This window comes from Cupressus sempervirens, chromosome 3 (assembly GCF_028749045.1).
Source record: "Cupressus sempervirens isolate cs-2001-9-10 chromosome 3, ASM2874904v1, whole genome shotgun sequence".
Classification (NCBI taxonomy): Eukaryota; Viridiplantae; Streptophyta; class Pinopsida; order Cupressales; family Cupressaceae; genus Cupressus; species Cupressus sempervirens.
In genome coordinates this window covers 823,256,828-823,278,993 of record NC_143120.1, presented here as the reverse complement: position 1 = coordinate 823,278,993, position 22,166 = coordinate 823,256,828, and the positions used below count along the sequence as shown (strand labels likewise).

General features: G+C 35.0%; 1 protein-coding gene across 2 annotated transcripts in view; it reads left to right on the top strand.

Annotated features, from left to right (window-relative positions):
- LOC149569312 (RAD3-like DNA-binding helicase protein) overlaps positions 1–22,166 on the top strand; it is a 266,529-nt gene that overhangs the window by 80,266 nt on the left and 164,097 nt on the right. For both annotated transcript variants that reach the window (XM_089822038.1, XM_089822037.1), the window contains exons 12-17: positions 135–226; positions 318–419; positions 576–644; positions 1,245–1,331; positions 8,273–8,332; positions 8,593–8,708. In XM_089822038.1, the coding sequence (XP_089678164.1) occupies positions 135–226; positions 318–419; positions 576–644; positions 1,245–1,331; positions 8,273–8,332; positions 8,593–8,708 (526 nt within the window). The remainder of the gene's footprint in view (positions 1–134; positions 227–317; positions 420–575; positions 645–1,244; positions 1,332–8,272; positions 8,333–8,592; positions 8,709–22,166) is intronic.

Sequence of the window (22,166 nt, the reverse complement as noted above, 5' to 3'; positions counted from 1 at the left end):
GAAGTGTATTTGCTTAATAACTTTAGTGCTAATATTATCTAGTCATGAGAGCAGACAAGTTTCCTTAGGGAAGCTTAAACTGTGTGACATATTTTTAGGCTGAAATATATTGATTTTTTAATCCTTTGTTGCAGTGAATTTTGCTCGCATTGTCCCTGACGGGCTTCTTGTTTTCTTTCCATCTTACTACATTTTGAATCAATGCATTGAATGCTGGAAAACTATGGTGAGTTATTCATGAGTGCCTTTTAGTAGAAAGATAACAGCCTCTTTTAATATCTGTGTTTGTGTTAAATCATGATATGTATTTGAATTAGGGAACATCAACAAACGTGAGCACAATCTGGGAAAGGATTTGCAAGCACAAGCAGCCTGTTATAGAACCTAAGCAATCTGCTCTTTTCAACTATGCCAATGAAGTATACTATTTGTATATAAATTCTTTGATGTTTATGGGGAATTTGATCTTGGTTTCATTTCCTTTTATATATTTTTTGTTCACATGTCCTATTTCTTCAATGATATTCTGCAGCTTTAGTCATGCTCATTAAATCATCTTGAACAATGTTTTTTAGGACTTCATGGCGAAACTAAATGACGATAGTTCTTCTGGAGCTGTCTTCTTTGCTGTTTGTCGTGGGAAGGTGTATTCTTTTTTACCTCTATATTTTTGCAGTTTCTTCTTTTTTTCTTGGTATAGTAGCAATTGTTTTCTGAGGATTTGGATATAATGTATTTTAACATAGTTTTGCCTCAAACTACAATTACATTTCGAGTTACTTTCCTTGAACTTTTTTTTTGTATTTACGTGGAACAATTTGATATGGCTAAAGTTCTATGAGAGCAAGGTATTAAACGACTAATATAGAGATTAAATTCACTTTTTCTGTTGACACTTCAGTAAGAAATATGTACATTGCAAAGTGATCTCTGTCATGTATAGAATTGTAAAATTCTCAAATTTGAACCATTTATTGGAGTATTAACTTATGGCTAGTCTTTAAATAAGAGTCTTATTGTGCATTTGAAAAAAACAATGAAAATAGAGTAAATTTGAATCTAAATATGACTACAAAACGTACAAGGTTTCTTGATGATCATGTTTTTCCAAAGAAATTTAACTAAGTTACTTGTATATAAAGTTTTTTTTTTCTGTTTTTCTAATTCAATTTCAAATGGAGGGGCTTATTTCCTTGATTGTACATATTGTTAACAATTCACCATTTTTTCATTCTCTCATTCAGGTCAGTGAGGGTCTAGATTTTGCTGATCGGTCTGGTAGAGCAGTAGTGGTGACAGGCATACCATATGCTATGAAAACTGATCCCAAGGTTGTGATTTCTCTATTCATTTTTGAAATACTTTATTACAACCTAAGTTTGGGCAGTAATTATTGCTTGTTTAGAATAGTGTTCTTTTTATTATCTGCTTTCTCTTATCTCCGAGTAAAAGTAAAATTTGACAAAATTTTGGAAACCAAGCTTAAATGAGGCAAAGAAGAAAATGACATTTATTGTTATTTTGATAGTTTGCATATAATAATTGTCACATTTATTATTATTCAAAGTTTAAGCCATAAAAAGTTTAGGTGCTTTAAGTTTATTTTGATGGTTTGCATATAATAATTGTCATATCTATTATTATTTTTTGCTCAATAAAAGGCTTTAGCCATAATAAGTTTTATTGATTATAAAATAATTTTTACATTCTTCATTCTGTGCAAGCACCGATAGGAAAGAACAAAGTGAAGAAAACCTCTGACCTGCTCGAGACCATAAAAAGAAATGAACCGCTCTGGACTAGTGGGACAAGGATGTCATATACCTTAATACATGTCTAGTCATAAATGAGTTATGAAAATACGAAAGCTTTGCAACCCGCCTTGGACCCACGGGTGCATTAGGAGATATCAAAACGCTCCTTTACATGTCCAAGATTAAAGAATAATTCATATCTAAAGGGTTTAGCCGTCCTAAATCTATAAAGAAAAAACTCTACAAAATCCAAGAGCCATCTTTAGTAGTACGACTGATATAATGACATGGAGTTAATCCTGAAAACATTAAATCTACCACTTCTGACATGGCACAGGTCAGTGGATACATAATAAGCAAATCTTATCATAGTTTTATTGAGTTATCAAAAACATAACCTGTCAAATAAATGAAGCACACTCCCAAGAGAGACTAATGTCTCTGATCTATCTTGTCTAGACACGTCAGTTATTCTTAAAATTACACTTAGTCATTAATTCAACCTACAAGACCCCAGAAAATCAATTAACCTCATCAAGGATAAACCCATCAATTAGAGAGTAAGAAAAGGAAGTACATTAATCACTGCTGAATTGAAATCATTATCTCGCTTCAGATCGACATTTCTCTTTTTGGCGGTTTAATGCAGATTAGGTATCCATCACAACTAGAATTAGATGCTTTGGAAGTTGTTAAGGATAAAGGACAAACCAACAAGTTTCTATTTAATATGCACTCTAATCTGCAAATCCTATCTAATAATGACCGAATCACTGTGGTATGATGAAAGATCACTCTGAAACTCTCTGCTATCCATCTTAACTACTGCCATGTAAGTTCCCATAATCCGTGTTGGGAGATAATGAGATGGTACAATTACCATGGATCCCCAAGATGGGGAAAATTAAAGTCATGCCTAAATCATTCTTTACTTTGCCTGAAACCTATGTGTTCATTATGATGTCTTGATTGATAATAATGCGAGCTATTTTTGTACCGCATGGTTTAAAGAGGCTAAAAGATCCTTATGTCCCTAAACCATCTATAATAATTGTAACCTGAAAAAATAAACATATACTATCATCTATATTATGCCCAACTTATGTATTATCTTGTGACAAATTAGGAACTCTGAATTCCTTTAATTCCTCATTAGCTCCTAGGTTAGCTAAACTATCAGTTTGAGAATTACTCTCTTGAGAAATATGATTGATAGTGACATGTTTAAATAATTTAATTATTTCTAAACTTTGCTTTATAAGACCTTTGAGTTTCTAGTTGTAGGTTTCGTCTTTTCATACAACATTAATTACTATAGCTGAATCCCTTCCAATCTCCAACCTCTGAACCTTCAATTTCTTGCACACTCTCAAACCTTCCAATCGGGTGGGATATTCTGCGACATTGTTTGATGATACACCCGAAGGTTTAGCTAGTTCAACTACTAGTTCCTCTTTATGATTATGTAGACAACACCTAATACCTACTTACCAAGTTAGGCTCTGGAAGCCCCATCAAAGTTTAGCTTAAAGCATCAATCCTCTAGTGGCTTCTATTTATAGTCTTGTCTTAATTTGATTGGAAGGGCTGGACAATTACCCGCATAGGTGGCAATTGTCAGGCCTTTCCATTTAAGCCTCATCTTGTCGTCCCAATGGGAGAAAGTTTTATCCTTATTCCCAATTGCATTCCTAATATTTACTACTTCTATGATGACAACTTCAATTTTGTGATGGTTTGAGTGCAACTCTATTCTTTATCCTTGAAAATCCTAGGGTTCCTTCCTCTCCAAATCTCCCAAATAAGGATCCAAGGTTAGCAGTCTTTTATTGTAAACATCCTTCTGTTTCACTATTGACCAACTACAGAAGAGGTTTGTTAAATCTCATGACAGGGCCATTTTTCCAATTGAGCCTGCTTAAAAACCAATATAAACACTTATTAGAAAATTCACAATTCAAGAGTAGATGGTTAACTAATGCCTCTTCTTTTTTACAAAGAACATAACTCGAGGGCCCCAACCCTTGAGGGTCCTTGATACCCCATCTTCCAGAGCCACACCACAGTAATAGTCCTCTTTTGAAATGCTATCCATGCAAACATTCTTGCCTTTGGCAGACACTCCTTATCCCAACATAATTTGAGTGGTAGCTTACTTTTGTCCAACCATTTTCGTTGGTAAAGAGAAATATATCCTACCTTTGAGCGACATTCCCCATTTTTGGCTTTGGCCTAGACAATTGTATTACAATGCAGTCTTGGGGAATAAATCTAGAGCTTGGAATTGCCATTAATCTGTTCCTAAACTCTATTAGAATCTCTTGTATGTTTCTTATCTTCCAATTTCAATCAAAAGATGGATTACCATAAGAGAATTCTAAATAATCCTCGACTAAAACCCCTTGTTGGTGCTTAAGATTGTTGATAGTTTGTTGATTGCCTGTGATGGAAGAGATATCTGAGTAGCCCCCCAAGAGTCATCCCCAAAAAGGACAGAGCCACCATCTCCTATATTCCAATAGATGCCTTCATTAATGATACCCCTACATTCTTTCATAAAGTGTCATATTTTGGAGCCATTGGGTAAAATTGAATTTCTAAAAATGCAAAAATTATTGTTACCCTCTAAATACTTGCATCTAAAGAGCTTGGCCCATGTGAGATCAAAGTCTCTAAACATTCTCCAAACTAGGTTTGCTCTCAAAGCTAGATTTTTTAGATTTGCTTCCCTGTCTTCTTTAGATTTACATAACTTGTCCCTTATCTGTTAAACCTTGCTAATTTTTTTTCTAAATTCTTGAATAATTTTATTACTTACATCTTAAGGAATCTTGATGTAGGATGTTTGATAAATAGGAAGAGAGAAGAGGACTGATTTTAACATAGTTAACCTTTCAGTTGAGGACAACCACTTGCCTTTCCAAGATTCTGCTTTCTTATTGATTTTATTAAGAATACTACTCTAGATGTGCTTGCTTTTGGATCCTTTATCTAAAAGTATTCCCAAATATTTGCTAGGGAGGTTCCCTTTCGTGAAGTCCAAGATACAACAAATCTCTTCTGCACTCTGATCACAAGTATTAAAAAAGAAAATATCCAATTTATCTTTATTCATCACTTGACTAGATGCAAAAGAATAAGCCTCCAAGATTGTCTTAATGTTCTTAGCCTCTTGTATATCCGCCTTACCATATAACATTGTATCATCTACAAATTGTTGATGAGTTGTTGGTTCCAATTCACTAGTAATTTTCATACCTTTAATCTCCCGTCTATTATTCAATGATCAATGATCTGATGCACTGGTTATTCAACGATCAACCTAATGCTTCTGCCATGATAATAAATAGAAATGGGGATAGGGGGTCATCCTACCTAAGGCCTCTAGAAATGTCAAAGTGACCCTGCAGAGTACCATTAACTAAATTTGATATTTTGGGGGTGAGATGCATTTATAGACAAGGTTAATCCATTGCTTTGAAAACCCAAAGGCTTTAAGACATCTACAGAGAAACCTCCAGTCTACTTTATCATAAGCCTTCTCAATATCTAGCTTTATAAGTATACAAGGTTCCTTATTGTGTTGCATCGAATGAATGGCTTCTTGAGCTACTATTAGCTCATCTAAAATGGACCTCCTAGGGACAAAGCCAATTTGCTCATCAGAGATGATTAGAGGAAGAAATAGGTCAGATTTGGTTAGAATTTTATAAAAAGTATTACAAAGGGAGATAGGTCTATAGTCATCCTATTTGGTAGCCTGCTCCTTCGAGATGAGGGATATTAGAGTATCGTTTACCTCTCTTAAGAGTTTACCAGAATTCTTGATACTCTCGATAACCTCTATTACCTCCTAACCTAAGAAGGGACAATATTTTTTGTTAAAAATTGGCTGGAAACCAATCCAGTCCTACGGACATATCAGGGTTTAGTTGTTTAAGGCTGTCTCAACTTCTTCCAATGTGAATCTTGCATTCAAAAAGTTATTATGGCTATCATCAAGAATTTTTGGAATATAACTGAAAATAGTATCCTAGGCATCCTTCTGGGATTCTTCCCTATTGTTTAATACATCCATAAAATATTTGACCGCTTCTTCCACTAACCCCTCAGGATCTTCCAGCACAGTTTCATCCTCTCTCTCTCTCTCTCTCTCTCTCGATAGACTTAATCAGGTTTATGTTCCTCTGGCTTTTGGTGCTTTTATGGAAAAACTTGGTATTCTTCTCTCCTTCCTCTAGCCAAATCTCTCTAGACCTTTGTCTTTATTCTTTTGCCAATATCATATATATCTTCGTGAGTCCAAGTAACTCGTTATCTTTTGTGTAGCTCATCTAATCCTCCATTCTTTAAGAACTTTCTCATTTAGATCCTTTAATTCTGCAATGAACCTTAATCAAGATGAAATATGTAATGTTTAAATAGCAAAATGAACAATATTGATGTTAATGATGCTATTGAAATTTAAATATTATTTTTCATAAGATAATATCGTTCGAATCAATAATTAATTACATAGAATAAACAAATGAATAAATTGTATTTATTAAAATACAAATAATAATGCTTAAACAAATTACATTTTTACACAACAATAAATAAATACATTTCAATACTTAAATACATTTTCAAAATAACATATTATTTAGCAACCTGCCCAAATAGTGGCCGACATAAAATCCCATGGAAGGGACACACCACTTGGTACACTCCCACATAAAAATGTGTGGAAGGACGAAACTAGAGAATACAAAAAAAAGAAATATGAAAATGAATAAAAAGATAATATTTAAAAATCCATATAAGGAATCAGCCAAAAATCGCTTTGGAAGATTATTGAGGGAAAAGAAAACAACGAAAACAAGGAGCGCCTAATTATTAAATTCACTTGAATGGTGGTCCACCAAAATAAAGGAATAAATATATCAAGGGGGGAATATATTCTTATTCCATCTAATAATGGGAAGAAGAAATTAAGGAGCTCCTACGTGAGGTTCAAGGCAAATCGTAAAAGGTAAAAACATTAGATGATAAAGGTATGCTTTTTAATTTAATTTAATTTATTTATTTTCATATGAGGTAGACATAGATTAGGAGATACATGAAATAATAAATATATTTATTTGTATTTTTTAAATATATATAATTATATTTGGAAATTAACATATGTACAAACATGATAACCGAAGGTTTCACATTATGTTGATTTAATAATAGAAATTTATATTTAATATTTTATAGTAATTTGATATTAAAAGAGTTAATTGATGTATGTTATATTAAATGTAGTACATTTTATTATTTAGAAAAGTTATTTTTTACTAGAAAAAGAGTTTTATTAAATAGCTTTTCTTTTTCTTATTAAGTAGGAAATATATATATATATATATATATATGGAAATTTATATAAGATGCTATGTTTTTATATTATATGAATATTGGAAAAATTACTTTAATTGAAAGAATGACATTTAAAGATTTTAAATAATAAATTCATATGTTATAAGATATTTAATTTTATAAAGATTTTGTATTATTATTGATATTATTCAAATATTCCAAATTTATTAATTGTCTTATGTGTGGGACATAAGACTTTGATAGATATAAGTATAAACTTCCCCTTACTAGCATACATTGCAGTTATCTTGACGGGGCACTTCCCCTTCCCAGTTACATTGCGGTTATTATTATTCAAAGTTTGAAAAATGAAATATTCTGGTGCTTTAAGTTCTGTTTTTTGGCATCCTCTTGAAATATTTTGGAAACATGTGGGAAATGTTTTTGATGGCGGGAAATTTATATAACTTAAGTTGATTTGGGTGATTGCAATGTTATCACCCCTGTACAGCAATACTAATAACTAAGATGTCAGCTACAAGGGTAGCAAAATTTCTTCTTTGATCTGGAGAACATATATTACAATGCAGTGTTTCAAAAGAAATTGTGTTAATTAATTCGATAAAAGTTTAATTCTGAGGCTTGTATTTGTTATCTCCATTTGATTCTGTTTATGCCGCATTTGCATGACAAACAGAAATTGTATATAATGGAAACTTTATTAATCTGAAAAGTGAAGGTTCTTTGGTGGGTATATATTGATGCATAAATTGTCTAGAACTAGGGAAAATATTTATTATGTGCATTTGGAACTCAAGCTCACTGATTTAGTTGAACATGACATTTTTCCTTATAAGAGAATGGGAAGAAAAGGAAATGATACATTATAGAGTAAAATGTGGTTTATATAACAGATTATTAGAGCATTTTTTTTTTTCCAGTTTTTAAGAGAATGTTAATGAGAAAATATTGATTTAGCAGAGACAGAAAAAGTGAATTTTTTTAATCTGGTGTGGGCAAGGTATTAAATATTCTAGACAGAATTGCTTGTAGATGGCCTCTTTTAATTTTAGTAATATTTGATTAAAAATTTATATCACTTTAAGTTTCGCTTCTTTACTATGTATTGGAACATAAATAGAAATGCTCAAGGTCTCTGGTTTTATCTTATGTTGAAGGTTCGTCTGAAACGTGAATATTTGGATGAACAAGCTCGTTTACAGGGCAGGAAGCCCAAGGTACTGTTATTCAAAATTAATGAGGTTGACTGGTTGTTAATTCCTCTTATAGGAATGGATTTCATACTCCTTTGATGTCATCTCTGGTGAATACATTATCTATCTTTTCTAGGTTCTATTGCTTTTGACGTATATTTGGTCTCATTATTGGTTCTTGCATATCCATTTGATGGTCAAATATGAAATAAAATACACGGCTAGTCTTACTTGTGGAAGCATTTTTATAGTGTGACCAAGTTAGTTTTGCTTTGTTGATCCAGGCTATGACAGGAGATGAGTGGTATGTTCAACAGGCAGCAAGAGCAGTGAATCAGGCTGTGGGGCGGGTGATTCGTCATCGAAATGACTATGGAGCTATCATTCTATGTGATGAACGGTCTGTATTCCTTTCTATGAAGATACCACTATTGTTGGGCAAAATACTTGAACATATGTTTACTGCATAAAAGATGATAGACTCAATGATGAACAACTTGTGTGCTGCACTTCTCAATGACACACTGAGGCTTCTGTATTCAACAATTAAACTTTTGGAGAGTTGAAATTTCCTCTCCTTGACTAAAGCATGTGATATTTGTGTTATTAATTGATTACAAATTTAATATTTGACTGCATAAGATAGGAAAACTACAATCATGTAAATGGTCAATAAATTTAAGACAGCATATGAAATCTGCTAGAACTTCTTGTTCAATCATAGAGCAGGAGGCCTTAGGGGAAACCAAACCATAAAACATTGAATTTGAGATATGTAAACCCCTTGGCCTACATATCATAAGTAATATTTATGATTTACAGACACAAAAGCCATGCCAGGTTAAGAAACATGCACCATAAAGAATCTTTCGAAGTGCGTTCAGACATTGCTGGGATCTCCTTTATAGTGCAGCATGAAGAACCTCTGTGACACCTCAGATCTCTTGTTCTATTTATGGACCATCCATTTAATGCTTTTTTCTTTTTTTGTCTAGTTTTATTCAATATAGACGATGAATCACAATATTTGTGAGAAGATTTCTTGAAGCATGCATATAGTATAAATCACATCTGCACCTGGTTCTCTAAGGACACATTTTGTTCCTTTTTACTGCTTGAAGAACTTATTGATTACAGGTGGCCATTAATGTCAGTTGTTCTTAAAACAAACAGAACTCCTAACACAGACATGTTTTCATTTAAATGACCTGGAATAATTTTGACTGAAAGACTTCAATGTTGGGATAGGTATGCTGACTGGAAAAACTGTTATCACTTAAGAATGATTGACATTTCTTTGACTCTTAATGCATTGAACCAAAGTAGATTCAAATGCCCAGATTTGCAGTGCCCGATCCAAACCGACAACACCAAAGACCGATTCTGGCACCAAGTCCACACCACCTTGTTGCTTCTCTGTCAGTAATCTTTTCAGCTGATTGTCATTTGTTAAGTTTGGATAAGGTGCAGATGGCTTCTGCACGAGTCTGGTCCAACAAAATTCATTTTTTGGCAAATGGGATGGTTTTTATAACACTTGAGTTTTTTGTGAGATGTCAGAAAACCATTGAATGCAGCATAGAGCTGGAAAATAAGCAGTCGCATTAGCAAAAAGGCCAACAGAAACTGAACCATTTTGTACATTGTTACCATTTTTAACCATCTTTTTGTAATTTTATTTATACATCCACCCATTCCTTAACTACGCATATTTTCATTTCAGTTGAGTAAACCAGCCAGGAGGTATTGCCCCAGTTTTCCGATAAGAATTGTGAACCTCAACCTTTTGTTCCTTTGTAATTGTGTACACTGCACTAGTTAAACTTCATATTCATTATTCTGTCATCTGTATTCTGATTCCTGAATGTGATAACATTACCACAATGTTTTGTTGCATATTAATTCCACGTATCAACAGTTTACTAGCTAGATTATATGGTTTTGCTGCGCACCATTTTGGGCTTCATGATGCACATCATTGGTATTAGAGTAGATTTCATGCCATTTGGTTAATATGATTGATCATCATATGCTTGTGAATGCTGATGTGCAACAACAAAAAGGAGGACAGCATGGTTTTGTATCAGATTATTCATAGAAACATTGACACAAGTACAACAGTATGGCAGCAAATTCCTACAAGAAGCCTTCAAATACCTCTCCAGATGTCTAAAAACTCACTGAGAGCACTCTCAAGGAGTAACACAGTACCCTCTTCGTCTACTTGTGTGAACTCATGATTCAGTTGGGTTGCTTTATGGTGCCTATTTCCACCCAGCCTGCTAGCATGCTTTGTCAGCTCAAACAAAACCCTTTCAATGTCCAGACCAATTTGGGCATTTGAGTTTTTAAAGCGAAAATAGATGCTGCACTATTTTTTGATTGGATCTGAGAGTTGGAATATTAATTATGTGGCATAGATAATTTAGTTTGACAGTTGGAGGTTTATTTTTCTGTGAAGTACTTCATCACTGCTAAGGAAATTACTTTTATTGCACTGAAAATGTCTAAATTTGCTTCACATTGGTGGGAAGCTGACCATTGCCAATTCAAGCCTAATGTCTAACTCTCACTTGGAGAAGGTTATCATTGTTGTCCATGAAAACTATTATCCTCAGAATATCATCAGGCAAGTACGTGAATCCTAGTACTTGCGCCAAAGAAAGGACTAATTGGTGCATTAGTGACAGAAAGCAAATTCCATCACTTCTTCATGGCTGACAATCAGTGATATAGGCTGTAGAGCATGTTTACTAGACTCAGAGTCAGCAAGCTATTTTTTGACTTGCTTTAGGTGTAAAACAGCTCATGGATCATCATATTGACAATATCACCAAAAAAATCACAATATTAGTAATCACATATTAGTAGAAATGAAATTATATTGCTTAGCCCAAAATTACTAGCCCTATGTGGAATTATGTGCTTGTATCTTAGATGCTTCGGCATATGCTGCAGCAGGCATATGAGCATTTCTGAGAATAGAGATTGACTTAGTAAACCAAAAGTATGAATATAAGTCAGTTACTTGAGATTTAATTGGGAAAAGTAAAAAGATAAGTATCTAGTTTTCAGACCCGTGCTTGTGCAGTGACCTTCCTTGAACCATCAAAATTGGGGAGAGTCATCTTAATCTTTGCTACAAATCTTTGTTGGGTTGTCTTTTCTGTCCTCTTGAGATATTTCTTGCTTTTGCAATATAATATTCTCTAAATGGAATTTGCCTTCTAAGGTCTTACACAATCTTTGGTATTTCTTGCTTTTGCAATGTAATATTCTCTAAATGGAATTTGTGTTCTAAGGTATGAATTAAGTGGAGTACTCATTTTTACATTCATCAGAGCCATTTGCAGGTATGTTTTGTTCTTCTTCTCATGACTGCTCATCTCTAGGTAAAAACTGTTAAATATTTGTCCAGAAATAGATGATAAACAGCATTAAGGAAAAGCCACAAAAGATACAAGACACCCACAAAACTAGCCTGAAAGAACCCTTCCAAAATTGAAGAGAAAAGCCCAACCACACAACAAAATATCACTTTATTGATAATAAAATGTTAAAGTGTACAATGTCTTTTGCTTGATGTGATATATATAATACATAAGGAGACTCTTCACATTGCAACTGAAGATCTCTTCAATTTCCCAAAACATGACTCTTTATTTTCAAATACAACTCTTCGTATTTCCATGCCTCAACAGATGTTGTATGACACATGTCTTTATATTTAATATCATAAATGTCCTTTTCAGCTGAAGGTGACCATAATGACAATAACTGTTAAAGCATGTAGCTTCGGTCTGACAATAACTTTGATATGCACAGTTAAAACCGATGACATATATATTTTCTAAGATCATTAAGGCATGATCAAAACTACTTTTGATTCCTTTGATATTTAGATCATGATCGATCTATCCTTTATATCGGGCCGCAGATTTAATGATTGGTAATACATTGATTAATTTGGTTCAAGTTCGTCACAAATTGTGAAGATTAGTTACCACCAAATGGGTGAGTATGAATGTCCATGTCTCCATTCGCAAACATGACCATTCATCCCCACACCCATTCCACTTGATATATATCCAATTTGCCTGAAGTAAACAAGACATTGAAATCTATTTATGCAAGCACATCAGAGGATCGAAGGAAATTCTGAGTTCTATAATATTATTTTATCTCGACCATTACTGCACTAACTTCTACAAATTCTGGAAGCGAATCAGTACATTGGTGTTAGTGTTCATACCTGCAACTAAATTGTGCGTCAGTCTGCAATTGAATTAAAATCTGGTAATAAACTTTACAATAACGTCCATATTTCTAGAGTTAAGATCTCCGTTGCAGTTAGAATTGCCAACAATCCCTCTTAGCAAGAGAGAGATCTTTAGCTAAGTAGTCACACAAGGCTGCAACCAAAAATGTCAATGATTTTATCTTGATCAAATAGATTCAAAACATAATTCATAAAAATCACTTAACATGAAACAACAACAAGAATCACAATCAACTTTCATCAAGGACTCGCTCAACATGATATTGTTATGGAATCTCTCAACATGACAAACCTACAAGAATTAAAATCAGATTTGATCATAGACTTGCTCAACACGATGCTGTCATAGAATCTCTCAACTTGATAAACCTACAAAAAATCGCAATCAACTTTCATCATAGACTTCCTCAATGTAATGCTGTCATGGAATCTCTCAACATGAAAAACTAGTAACATTTATAACCAACATTTTATCAGATATAGTCATAGACTCTCTCAACATGATTTCCAACTCCCATAACGAAATCCCTCAATGTGATGACATGATGGACTCTCTCTATATGATGTGAGCTATGAATCTCTCATAAGTGGAAGAGTTATCAGGTTGTCCTTACAATTTTATGTTTGAATTTCACATAAATAATAACTCATAAAATCAAAGCTGAAAACTCTTTTCCAACAAGAGTCTCAAATTCTACAATACCAAAATATTAACAACATATGCCAACATATGTAAAAATGACTGGGATTCCATAAAAACTCCCTTTGAAGTTCAACATCATCCTCTCAACATCTCCCTCTAAATATGTAATCTTTATCTTGTCGCATCCTACAATCACGATAGAGAAAATCAACCGATCATAAGAGATATATAGAGATTAATACTCAAAGAAAACACAATTTCTAGTGTAACGATTCAATATCTCAAGGATAAAATATTATCTCTAAGATTTTTCAAAAGATAAATTGAACAATAAAAATCATCTCACCAGTTAATAGTTTGAGCTATTTGATGAAGAATTGCACCTAGTCTGTAATATTCCTATCATAAAATAATTAATTAATCAAACCTTTGTTCATGGGCCGATTAATTTAGTATATCTCGGACCCATTTTTATTTTAATTGTTTCCATAGGTGTTGCCGTCGACTATCTTTGTAAACCCTCGGGAGTTCCTCCAAAGGGTATGTAAGCTTGGTGAGGAGGTAGTAGTTGTGGGGCAATTTGGATTATTTTCTTTGTACTGCGAATTTCTATTGGAGTTCAGTATTGTCCACCATTTTGGAAGTGAAAGATCTTCCCTACTTGGCTATTTCGGTTTCGGTGGGATTCAACCCTCACTCTATTTCGTCACTGTATTTCTTGGCTCCAATAGTACCCTATAAGTATCTCAAAATATGTTTAGCAGCAACAAGATGAATTTTTCGAGGCTCACACATGAATTGACTTAAAGCATTCATTGCATAACATATGTCAAGTCGAGTGTTAACCAAATACATAAGTGATCCAATAATTTGTCTATTAAGTGTAGGATTTGCAAATTTGGATTTTGATGTAAATTCTTTTAATTTGTGCAAGTTTTTCGTCTCCATGGGAGTGGACATAGGTCTATAGTTTAACATTCCAAATCTCTTAATTATTTCAATAGTGTATTTTCCTTGATTTAGAAAGATACCATCAGGTTTTTGCCATACTTGCAATCCTAGAAAATAGTGTAGAATACCCAAATCTTTCATTTCAAATTTTGAAGTTAAATCTCTTTTGCATTGAGCAATAAGACGATCTTCTCCTGTGAGTAATAGGCCATCAACATAAATAATTAAAATCAGCATATCACCATTAATACATTTAAAATAGAGATTTGGATCAGCAACATTGTTTGAGAATTTTAATCTCATGAGGTATTTGTCAATTCTTTCATATCAGGCTCGGGGATGTCTAAGTCCATATAGAGCCTTCTTTAATTCGCATACATGAGATTCTGTATTATGAACTATAAATCCTTCAGGTTGTTCCAGATGGACTTCTTCTATTGTTCCATTTAGAAATACAGTCTTAGCATCCATTTGGTGAACCTTCCTACCTTTGGCTGCTGCAATGGCCAATACAGCTCGAATAGAGGTATATCGCGCTACAGGTGCAAAAGTTTCCTCGTAGTCAATGCCTTCCTTCTGAGAGAATCCTCTGGTGACAAAACATGCCTTGTGTTTTTCTATGCTACCATCTGCAACATGTTTAATTTTGAACAACCATTTGGACGAAACAACTGATGTTCCCTTTGGTTTAGGAACTATATCCCAAACATCATTTTTTAAATGGAGTGGTATTCTTCTGTCATAGCATCTTTCTAGGTTGTTGGTTCACAGTCAAGAATTTCACTCATTAATGCATTATGTGTTAATTTGTGGGGTCTTTTGCTTTCTTTGAATGTACCATCAAGGGCTGCAAAGTCTTCAGCTTCCTTCACAATTTTCTTAGCCCAAAGTGGTTGTTTTCTTTTGTTGGAATTTTGATTTTCATCATGACACTTGTTCTGAATCTCAGATTTAGGTGGACTTTTATATGAGGTGTCTTCAAGATGTTTTAACTGAATTTCAAGTGTAGAACATATATCCTTGTTTATGATAGGATTTTGATTTTCTAACTCTTCATAATTCTTTGCCCTTTTAAAGGCAATATCTTCCTCAAATATTACATTGCCTTTGTCTAGGAATGAATATTCTATATGCTTTTGAAGTTTCACTATATCCCACAAAGATTCATTTTCTTCCAGAGGGTTCTAGTTTATTTTCTTCTCTTTGGGTACATGAATGTACACTGGGCAGCCAAAGAGCCTTGGATGGCTTATTTTAGGTTTCTGTCTAGTAAATGTCTCGTCAGGATTTTTGTTATCAAGATGAGAATGTGGACATCTATTTTGAATATAAATAGCTGCTCTAGATGCTTCTGCCTAGAAAGATGAATCTAGATTTTGATCAAACATCATGGATATTGTTGCCTCCAGAATGGTTCTATTTTTCCTTTTAGCTACCCCGTTTTGTTGAGAATTGTAGGGTGAACTCCCTCTTAATCCCTGAACTAATGCAATATTCTTTGAACAATTTTGAAGTTTACTCTGTCCCATTGTTACTCTGTCCCATTGTTAGTTCTCAAGGTCTTAATTTTATTTCCAGAGAAATTTTCAGTTAAAGCTTTGAACTCTTAGAATCTATTTAGGATTCCCTTAGATTTTTTACATTTTAGGAAATATATCCATGTTTTCCTTGAGAAATAATCTATGAAGATTACATAGTATAAGGCTCCTCCCTTGGAGGGTGTTGACATAGGTCCACATAGGTCAGAGTGGATTAGTTCCAATATATTTTTGATTTTGCTTGTAGTGTGGAATAGTCCTTTGGTGTTTTTCCCTAGAGCACATCCCTTGCATGTTCCACAATGTGAGGATTTTAGTTTGGGTAGTCTAGTCACCAATTTATTTATTGAATTTAAGGCTCGACAGTGTATGTGCCCTAATCTTTTGTGCCAGATTTCATTTATGTCAGGAGATACAATAATGTAAGCTTGTTTAGGTTTGGTACACAGTTTATATAGATAACCTTGCCTTATTCCTATAGGTTTGGCTTTCTTAAATGTGGTGGATTTATTTCATGCCAAAACTCTCCCATTCATGTATGTGATTTTGTATCCATTATCTTCAAGAGCCGATATAGATATTAAGTTTCTTTTGATTTCAGGTACATATAGTACATCCTTTAGTTGAATTTCCATGTCTGATTCTATTTTGATCATACAGGTCCCTACACCTTTTACAAAATGTGCAGAATCATCTCCAATGGTCACTTCATCAGTTTCTTCTACCATAGTTTCCATATTTTCTCGAAATCCCATAATATGTCTCAATGATCTGCTATCGATTACCTAGGTGTGTGATTTATTTGATACTTGATTTAATAGTGCTGAATAAAATAAAAACTTGTTATATTCTTCTTGTGAGATTACGATTTACATCATAGTGCCCATATTGGTCACATCTAAAACATTGGACTTGTGAACCATTTTTTCTATATTTTCCTTTTCCATGAAATTTCTTCTTTCTTTTGAAGTTCTTCTTTTCTTTCTTTTTCGTATTTGTATTAGGAATTTGTATGTCTTCATGTAAGGATTTTTGTTTGATTCCTTTTGGTAATAGCCTAGCTTCTTCTTGTAGGCAGTCAGATCTTAGTCGGTCTAGTTTTGGGAGTTTTGATCTTGCACTAATGCCTTGTCTGAATGGTTCCCATGAACTTGGGAGGCCACTTAGTGCTTAGAGATAATTTTTTACTGTCTATTTCATACCCAACGTTAGACAATTGATCCCTTAATTCTATAATTCTCATGAAGTAGGCATTTACGGATTCACCTTTGTTCATGCTTATGTGATTCATTTGTGTTTTTAGCGCAAGATTTCTTCTAGTATTATTTACCTCAAATGTGTTCTCTAAGGATTTGAACATGAGGTATGCAGTTGTTTGTTTTGCTAGAATAGGTACAATGTGATTCCTTACGGAATCCACTATTAATTTCATAGCTTTCTTATTGTTTTCAATCCATTGTGATATTTCAAGCTCATTCTCAGGCTCAGTATTTTTGTTTTTAACAAATGAGTCTACTTTGTTTTCATTTAATACCATCATGATTTGTAGCTTCCATGTTGTGAAGTTATTGGTTCCCTCAAGACGATCCTCGAGTCTTATTGCACTTGTCATTTTGAAAGATGAATTTGATACGGTAAAGGTATGCAATCTGAATTCAGTTTAACTTTAGCTTTGTTATAACTGTAGCTATGATACCATGTAATTGAATCATACATCAGATTAGAATCTCTATATATATATTGATAAAATCAATAGATATACAATTTGTAGAAGTATAATTCAATTACACTTCCATTTGCCATATTTCTAACCATTGAATTTCTGATTTCCCTTGAGCAGAATATTTGTCAGTGATGCCATGGTATGTATATAGTGAAAAAACATGAAAATTTGTGAAGGCACGTACTTCAAGGTAAAAAATTGGAAGACCCAAAAAAAATGAAGAGGTGCCCAAAGGAGCTCAAAAAATCCATAAGGAATATGTTGTCAGATTTTGAATCCACTAGCTCTAAAATTGAGGCACCTAGAAAAACAGACAACCTAGTTGAGCTCTTGAAAAGCCCATTAAGAATTTGTAATTTTTTTTTGGATTTGGTATAAAAATTTAGGGTTTCAAAAAAATATGTACTTGGCTCAAAGAAAGCTTAAAAAATGGTGGATTTTGTAGGAAAAATCACAAATTCCGGGCATGGATCAAACACAAAGGGTTTAGAAACCTAGACGCGTCTAAACAAGTAGGAAACGACCATGCAGTAGGTAAAAATGGCTGCCTTTTTTTTGCAGAAAAAAGATGATGACGAGTTTGCTGAAAATCTACCAAAAATGATACCAAAACTGATGCCTTAGGAAGGGGCACGAAATAGTCGCTTGGTTTAGCCAAAAAGAAAACAACCCAAAATGCTTGCAATATCAATTGAAAACTCAGAATTTGGATATTAGATAGGTCTTGCTTCTCATCATTTGTGGAGTCGCCATCAACTTGGCATTCCTTGCCTTCACCAACCCTCTTTCATTCTTTGGGAGTGATTTAATGTTACCGTCCAGAAGCTTATAAATAGGTATAATACTAGTGGCTGGTCTACCAAGTTTTGCCCATTATCATCATAGTTTTGGACCTTCAAAGGACTCTCTTAAAGAAGGAATTCACAAACCTCATGATGCAAACTAAATTTTCAGAATCATACCTCTTCTCTTTTTTCACACAGTCAACATGTTCTTGTTTACTTGCCTCAAGAAGAACTTCCTTTGCTAGTGTGTTTCCACAATCCATAATAGTGTTCTTATTGCTTTTGGATTTTGATTGTGTGTCCGTGTTTTGGGCCAACGTTTTGGGTCACACTCAGTGAACCATCATCAGGCCAAGCAAGAGAGAGCAGAAAGGAGATGAAATGTTGGCTCAAAAAATTGACACGCCCTCAAAATCCAAAAGCGATAAGAATAAGATCTTCATTTGCATGCTCAATTTGTATACATTCTTCTGTATGATCGTGTGCACTACTCCCTTTGTTTCCTTGCATTCTCTTGCTGGTTGCATCATCCTTGGCCTCTTGTAGGTGTCTTCCTTTGCCTTCTTAATTCTTTGTAGCCACCCATCACACCTATCTTGTGTCCTTTTAACAACTTCCATGCATGATGTACAAATTCAAAATCTTTGTGGCTTGATTCTACAATATTTACCGAATGTTTGACACCTTCAACTTGAGTGGCAACATTGGAATACGCAACAATAACATCATTTTAATGTGAGATGGATGCTACCTCATTATGAAACAAGAATTTAGAACTGCTGTTGTAACAATTAGAAAATATGTCATCCCTTTGTGTCATATTTTCAACATCTCTAAGTGGCTGATCCATGTTTGCATTCTCTTCCTCTTTATGATTACATGAAGACTCTAGGGTATATTATATGACTTGTTTTGATCCAAAGTTTTATTGCTTGTAAGCTGCAAATCACAAACAAGGGATTCCTCTTTCTTTCCTTCTTCTTGCACTTTTAGCTCTTTCTCTTTCCCATTGCTTTCTTTGCTATCTTTTGATTTTTCCTTTTCCATATTAACCCCACATGCAATCAACTGTCCAATCATTTTGATAGGTGAACTAAATCTGCTCTTTTCTCATTTGATTCTTATTGTCGGGAATAAGAAGAATTAAGATGCAGGGAAACCAATCAAGTACGAAGAGTCATCTGTAGGGGGTCACGAATCTCGGGGATGAAGAGAATCTGTGCAACATACTGGTTGGCAATGATTGGGATCCTGTGTTGAAGGCGACATCATTCAAAATCTTCACATAGTACAAAGATGTGTTTGCTTGGAGTTACAAGGACCTGAAGGGTGTACCACTAGAGTTGTGCGTGTACCATAAACCGTTAGTGCCTGGAGCTGTACCTGTGCGGAAGAGATCATATAGGATGAACAAGAATTATGTCGCCAGGGTTGATGAAGAGATCCACTGCATACTTCAGACATGAATCGTATTTAAAATTGAGACAAGCGAATGGGTTTCACCCATTGTGATATCGTTGAAGGAGGTGAACCAGATTAGGATTTGTGTTGATTTCCATTGCTTGAATGCTATCACTATAAAGAATCCCTTCCTTATTTTGTTCATGGATTCAATACTTGAAGAAGTTGCTGGACACGAAATGTACTCATTTATGGACGGGTTCTCTGGTAATAACATGATATCAATTGCAGATTAGGATAAGTTGAAGACTACTTTCGTGGTAGGGGATGGCATCTATGCATATAACCAGATGCCCTTTAGTTTGTGCAATGCGCTAGCAACCTTCCAAAGAATAATTCTTCATATCTTTGATAAAATGTTCGTAGGAAACTTTCGTGCATTCTTGGATAATTGGTCCTTCAATAGACAAGACACACATTTGGCAGCACTTAGAGAGTGCATGGAAAGGTGTCGTCGGGCTAGGCTAGCGCTGAACTTGAAGAAGTGTAGATTCATGGTACTTGAGGGTAAGCTGTTGGGGCACATTGTAAGTAAGATGAGACTCAAAATTGATCCAGACAAGATACGTGTGGTAGTGGAGACGGAAGCGTCGACCGATGTCAGTGGCATCAAATCCTTTTTAGGATACATTGGATATTACAAAAGTTTCATAAAGAGCTTTACTCAAGTTTCATGCCCCCTCGACATGCTGACAAGAAAAGGGGAACCCTATGTTTGGGGTACGGAGCAAGAAACCTCCTTTAAGGAATTGAAGACGAGATTGCTCGGGGCACCAATTTTGGCATACATGTCTAACTTTGCAATTGGCGCAACACTTGCACAGATGGGGGGTCATGGCCTGGATCATCCTATCTACTTTGCTAGCAGATTGTTGTCGAGGGCAGAGAGGAACTACAACACAACGGAGTGGGGGAGGCCCTAGGAATGGTGTACACCGTTCAAAAGTTCAGACATTATCTTTTGGCAAAGCCCTTCATATTCTAAGTAGACCACTAGGTGATTATGTACTTAGTGAAAAAACCCATCATTCAAGGGAGCGTGAGTAGATGGTTGTTGCTACTTTAGGAGTTTACATTCACCATCATCTTGCGACTAGGGAAGAGCCACATTATAGCTGATCAACTATCTCAGATTAGGTCAAGGGAGCCACCGGAAGGAGTCAATGACTTTCCAGATGCACATTTATTTTGTATAGCCATCCTTTCAGAGCAGTACAAAAGCATCGACGAATGTCTATCCACTTCACAATTCCCTAGGGAGATGCCACCAGGCGAACGACAGAAGTTAGCACTGCGGAGCAAAACTTTTTCACTGATTAATGGTCTGTTGTATAAAATGGGGCTAGACCAAGTATTGAGAAGATGTGTCATGGAGGAGGAAGTATAAAGTGTCATTCGAGAAGCCCACAAAGGCTCGATAGGAGGGCATATGGGACCAGGCACGACAACAAGGAAAGTACTCCTGGCAGGGCTATGGTGGCCTATGCTATACAATGATGCCAAAGAGTGGGTGGTCAGCTGTGACACTTGTCAGTGCACAGGTAAACCCTTGAAACGAGATTTTATCTTGCTCAATCCATCACATGCCCAAGAGTTGTTCGAACGGTGGGGTTTAGATTTCGTGGGGCCCCTCAAGCCAAGCAGGGCTTTGAGATGCTGTTAGATTGTGGTAGTAACTAGGTATTTGACAGAGTGAGTGGAGGCACGAGCGTTGCCCGACAACTCAATCATAGGCACGGTGAAGTTTATTAATGAGCAGATCATCACACGTTATGGCATCCCTATTCAGTTGACCAGTGACAGGGGAGGTCGCTTTGTCAATAATGTGATTCGACTACTCACGACAGAGTTCAAAATTTTTTACTCCCTATCAAGCCCGTATTATCCTAGGGCCAATGGCCAGGTGAAGGCAACGAACACAATTCTAGTACTGGTCATCTAGAAGACATGCGGGGTGGAGCAAGCCAATTGGGAAGAAAAGTTGGCATCAACACTATGGGCGTACTGCAGAATGTACAAAGTTAAAATGGGACAAACACCATTCCAACTAATGTTTGGGCATGAAGTAGTAGTGCCAGCAGAATTTACGGTTCCAAGTCTTCGGATAGCGATTGAAAATAGAGTCAGCGATATGGAAAGTCTTCGAGAGAGATTATATTGGTTGAACCAGCTTGATAGATGAAGGCTAATGGCGCAATGTGTAATGGAGGTAGCACAAAGTTGCTATAAAGCACGACATGATAAACATATGAAGCAGACAAGGTTTCAGCCTGGAGAGTTGGTGCTAAGGTACAATGGGCTTGATGAGATCAAACTTGGGAATTTCAAGGTGAAATGGTTGGGACCCTACAAAATATGGGAAGTTGGTGACAATGGAGCCATTAAGCTATGGACTCTTGACGGACGGGAGATAACAGATCCAGTTAATGGTTCGAAATTGAAAATCTATCATTAGAGGAACGAGGGTTGTAGAGTTAA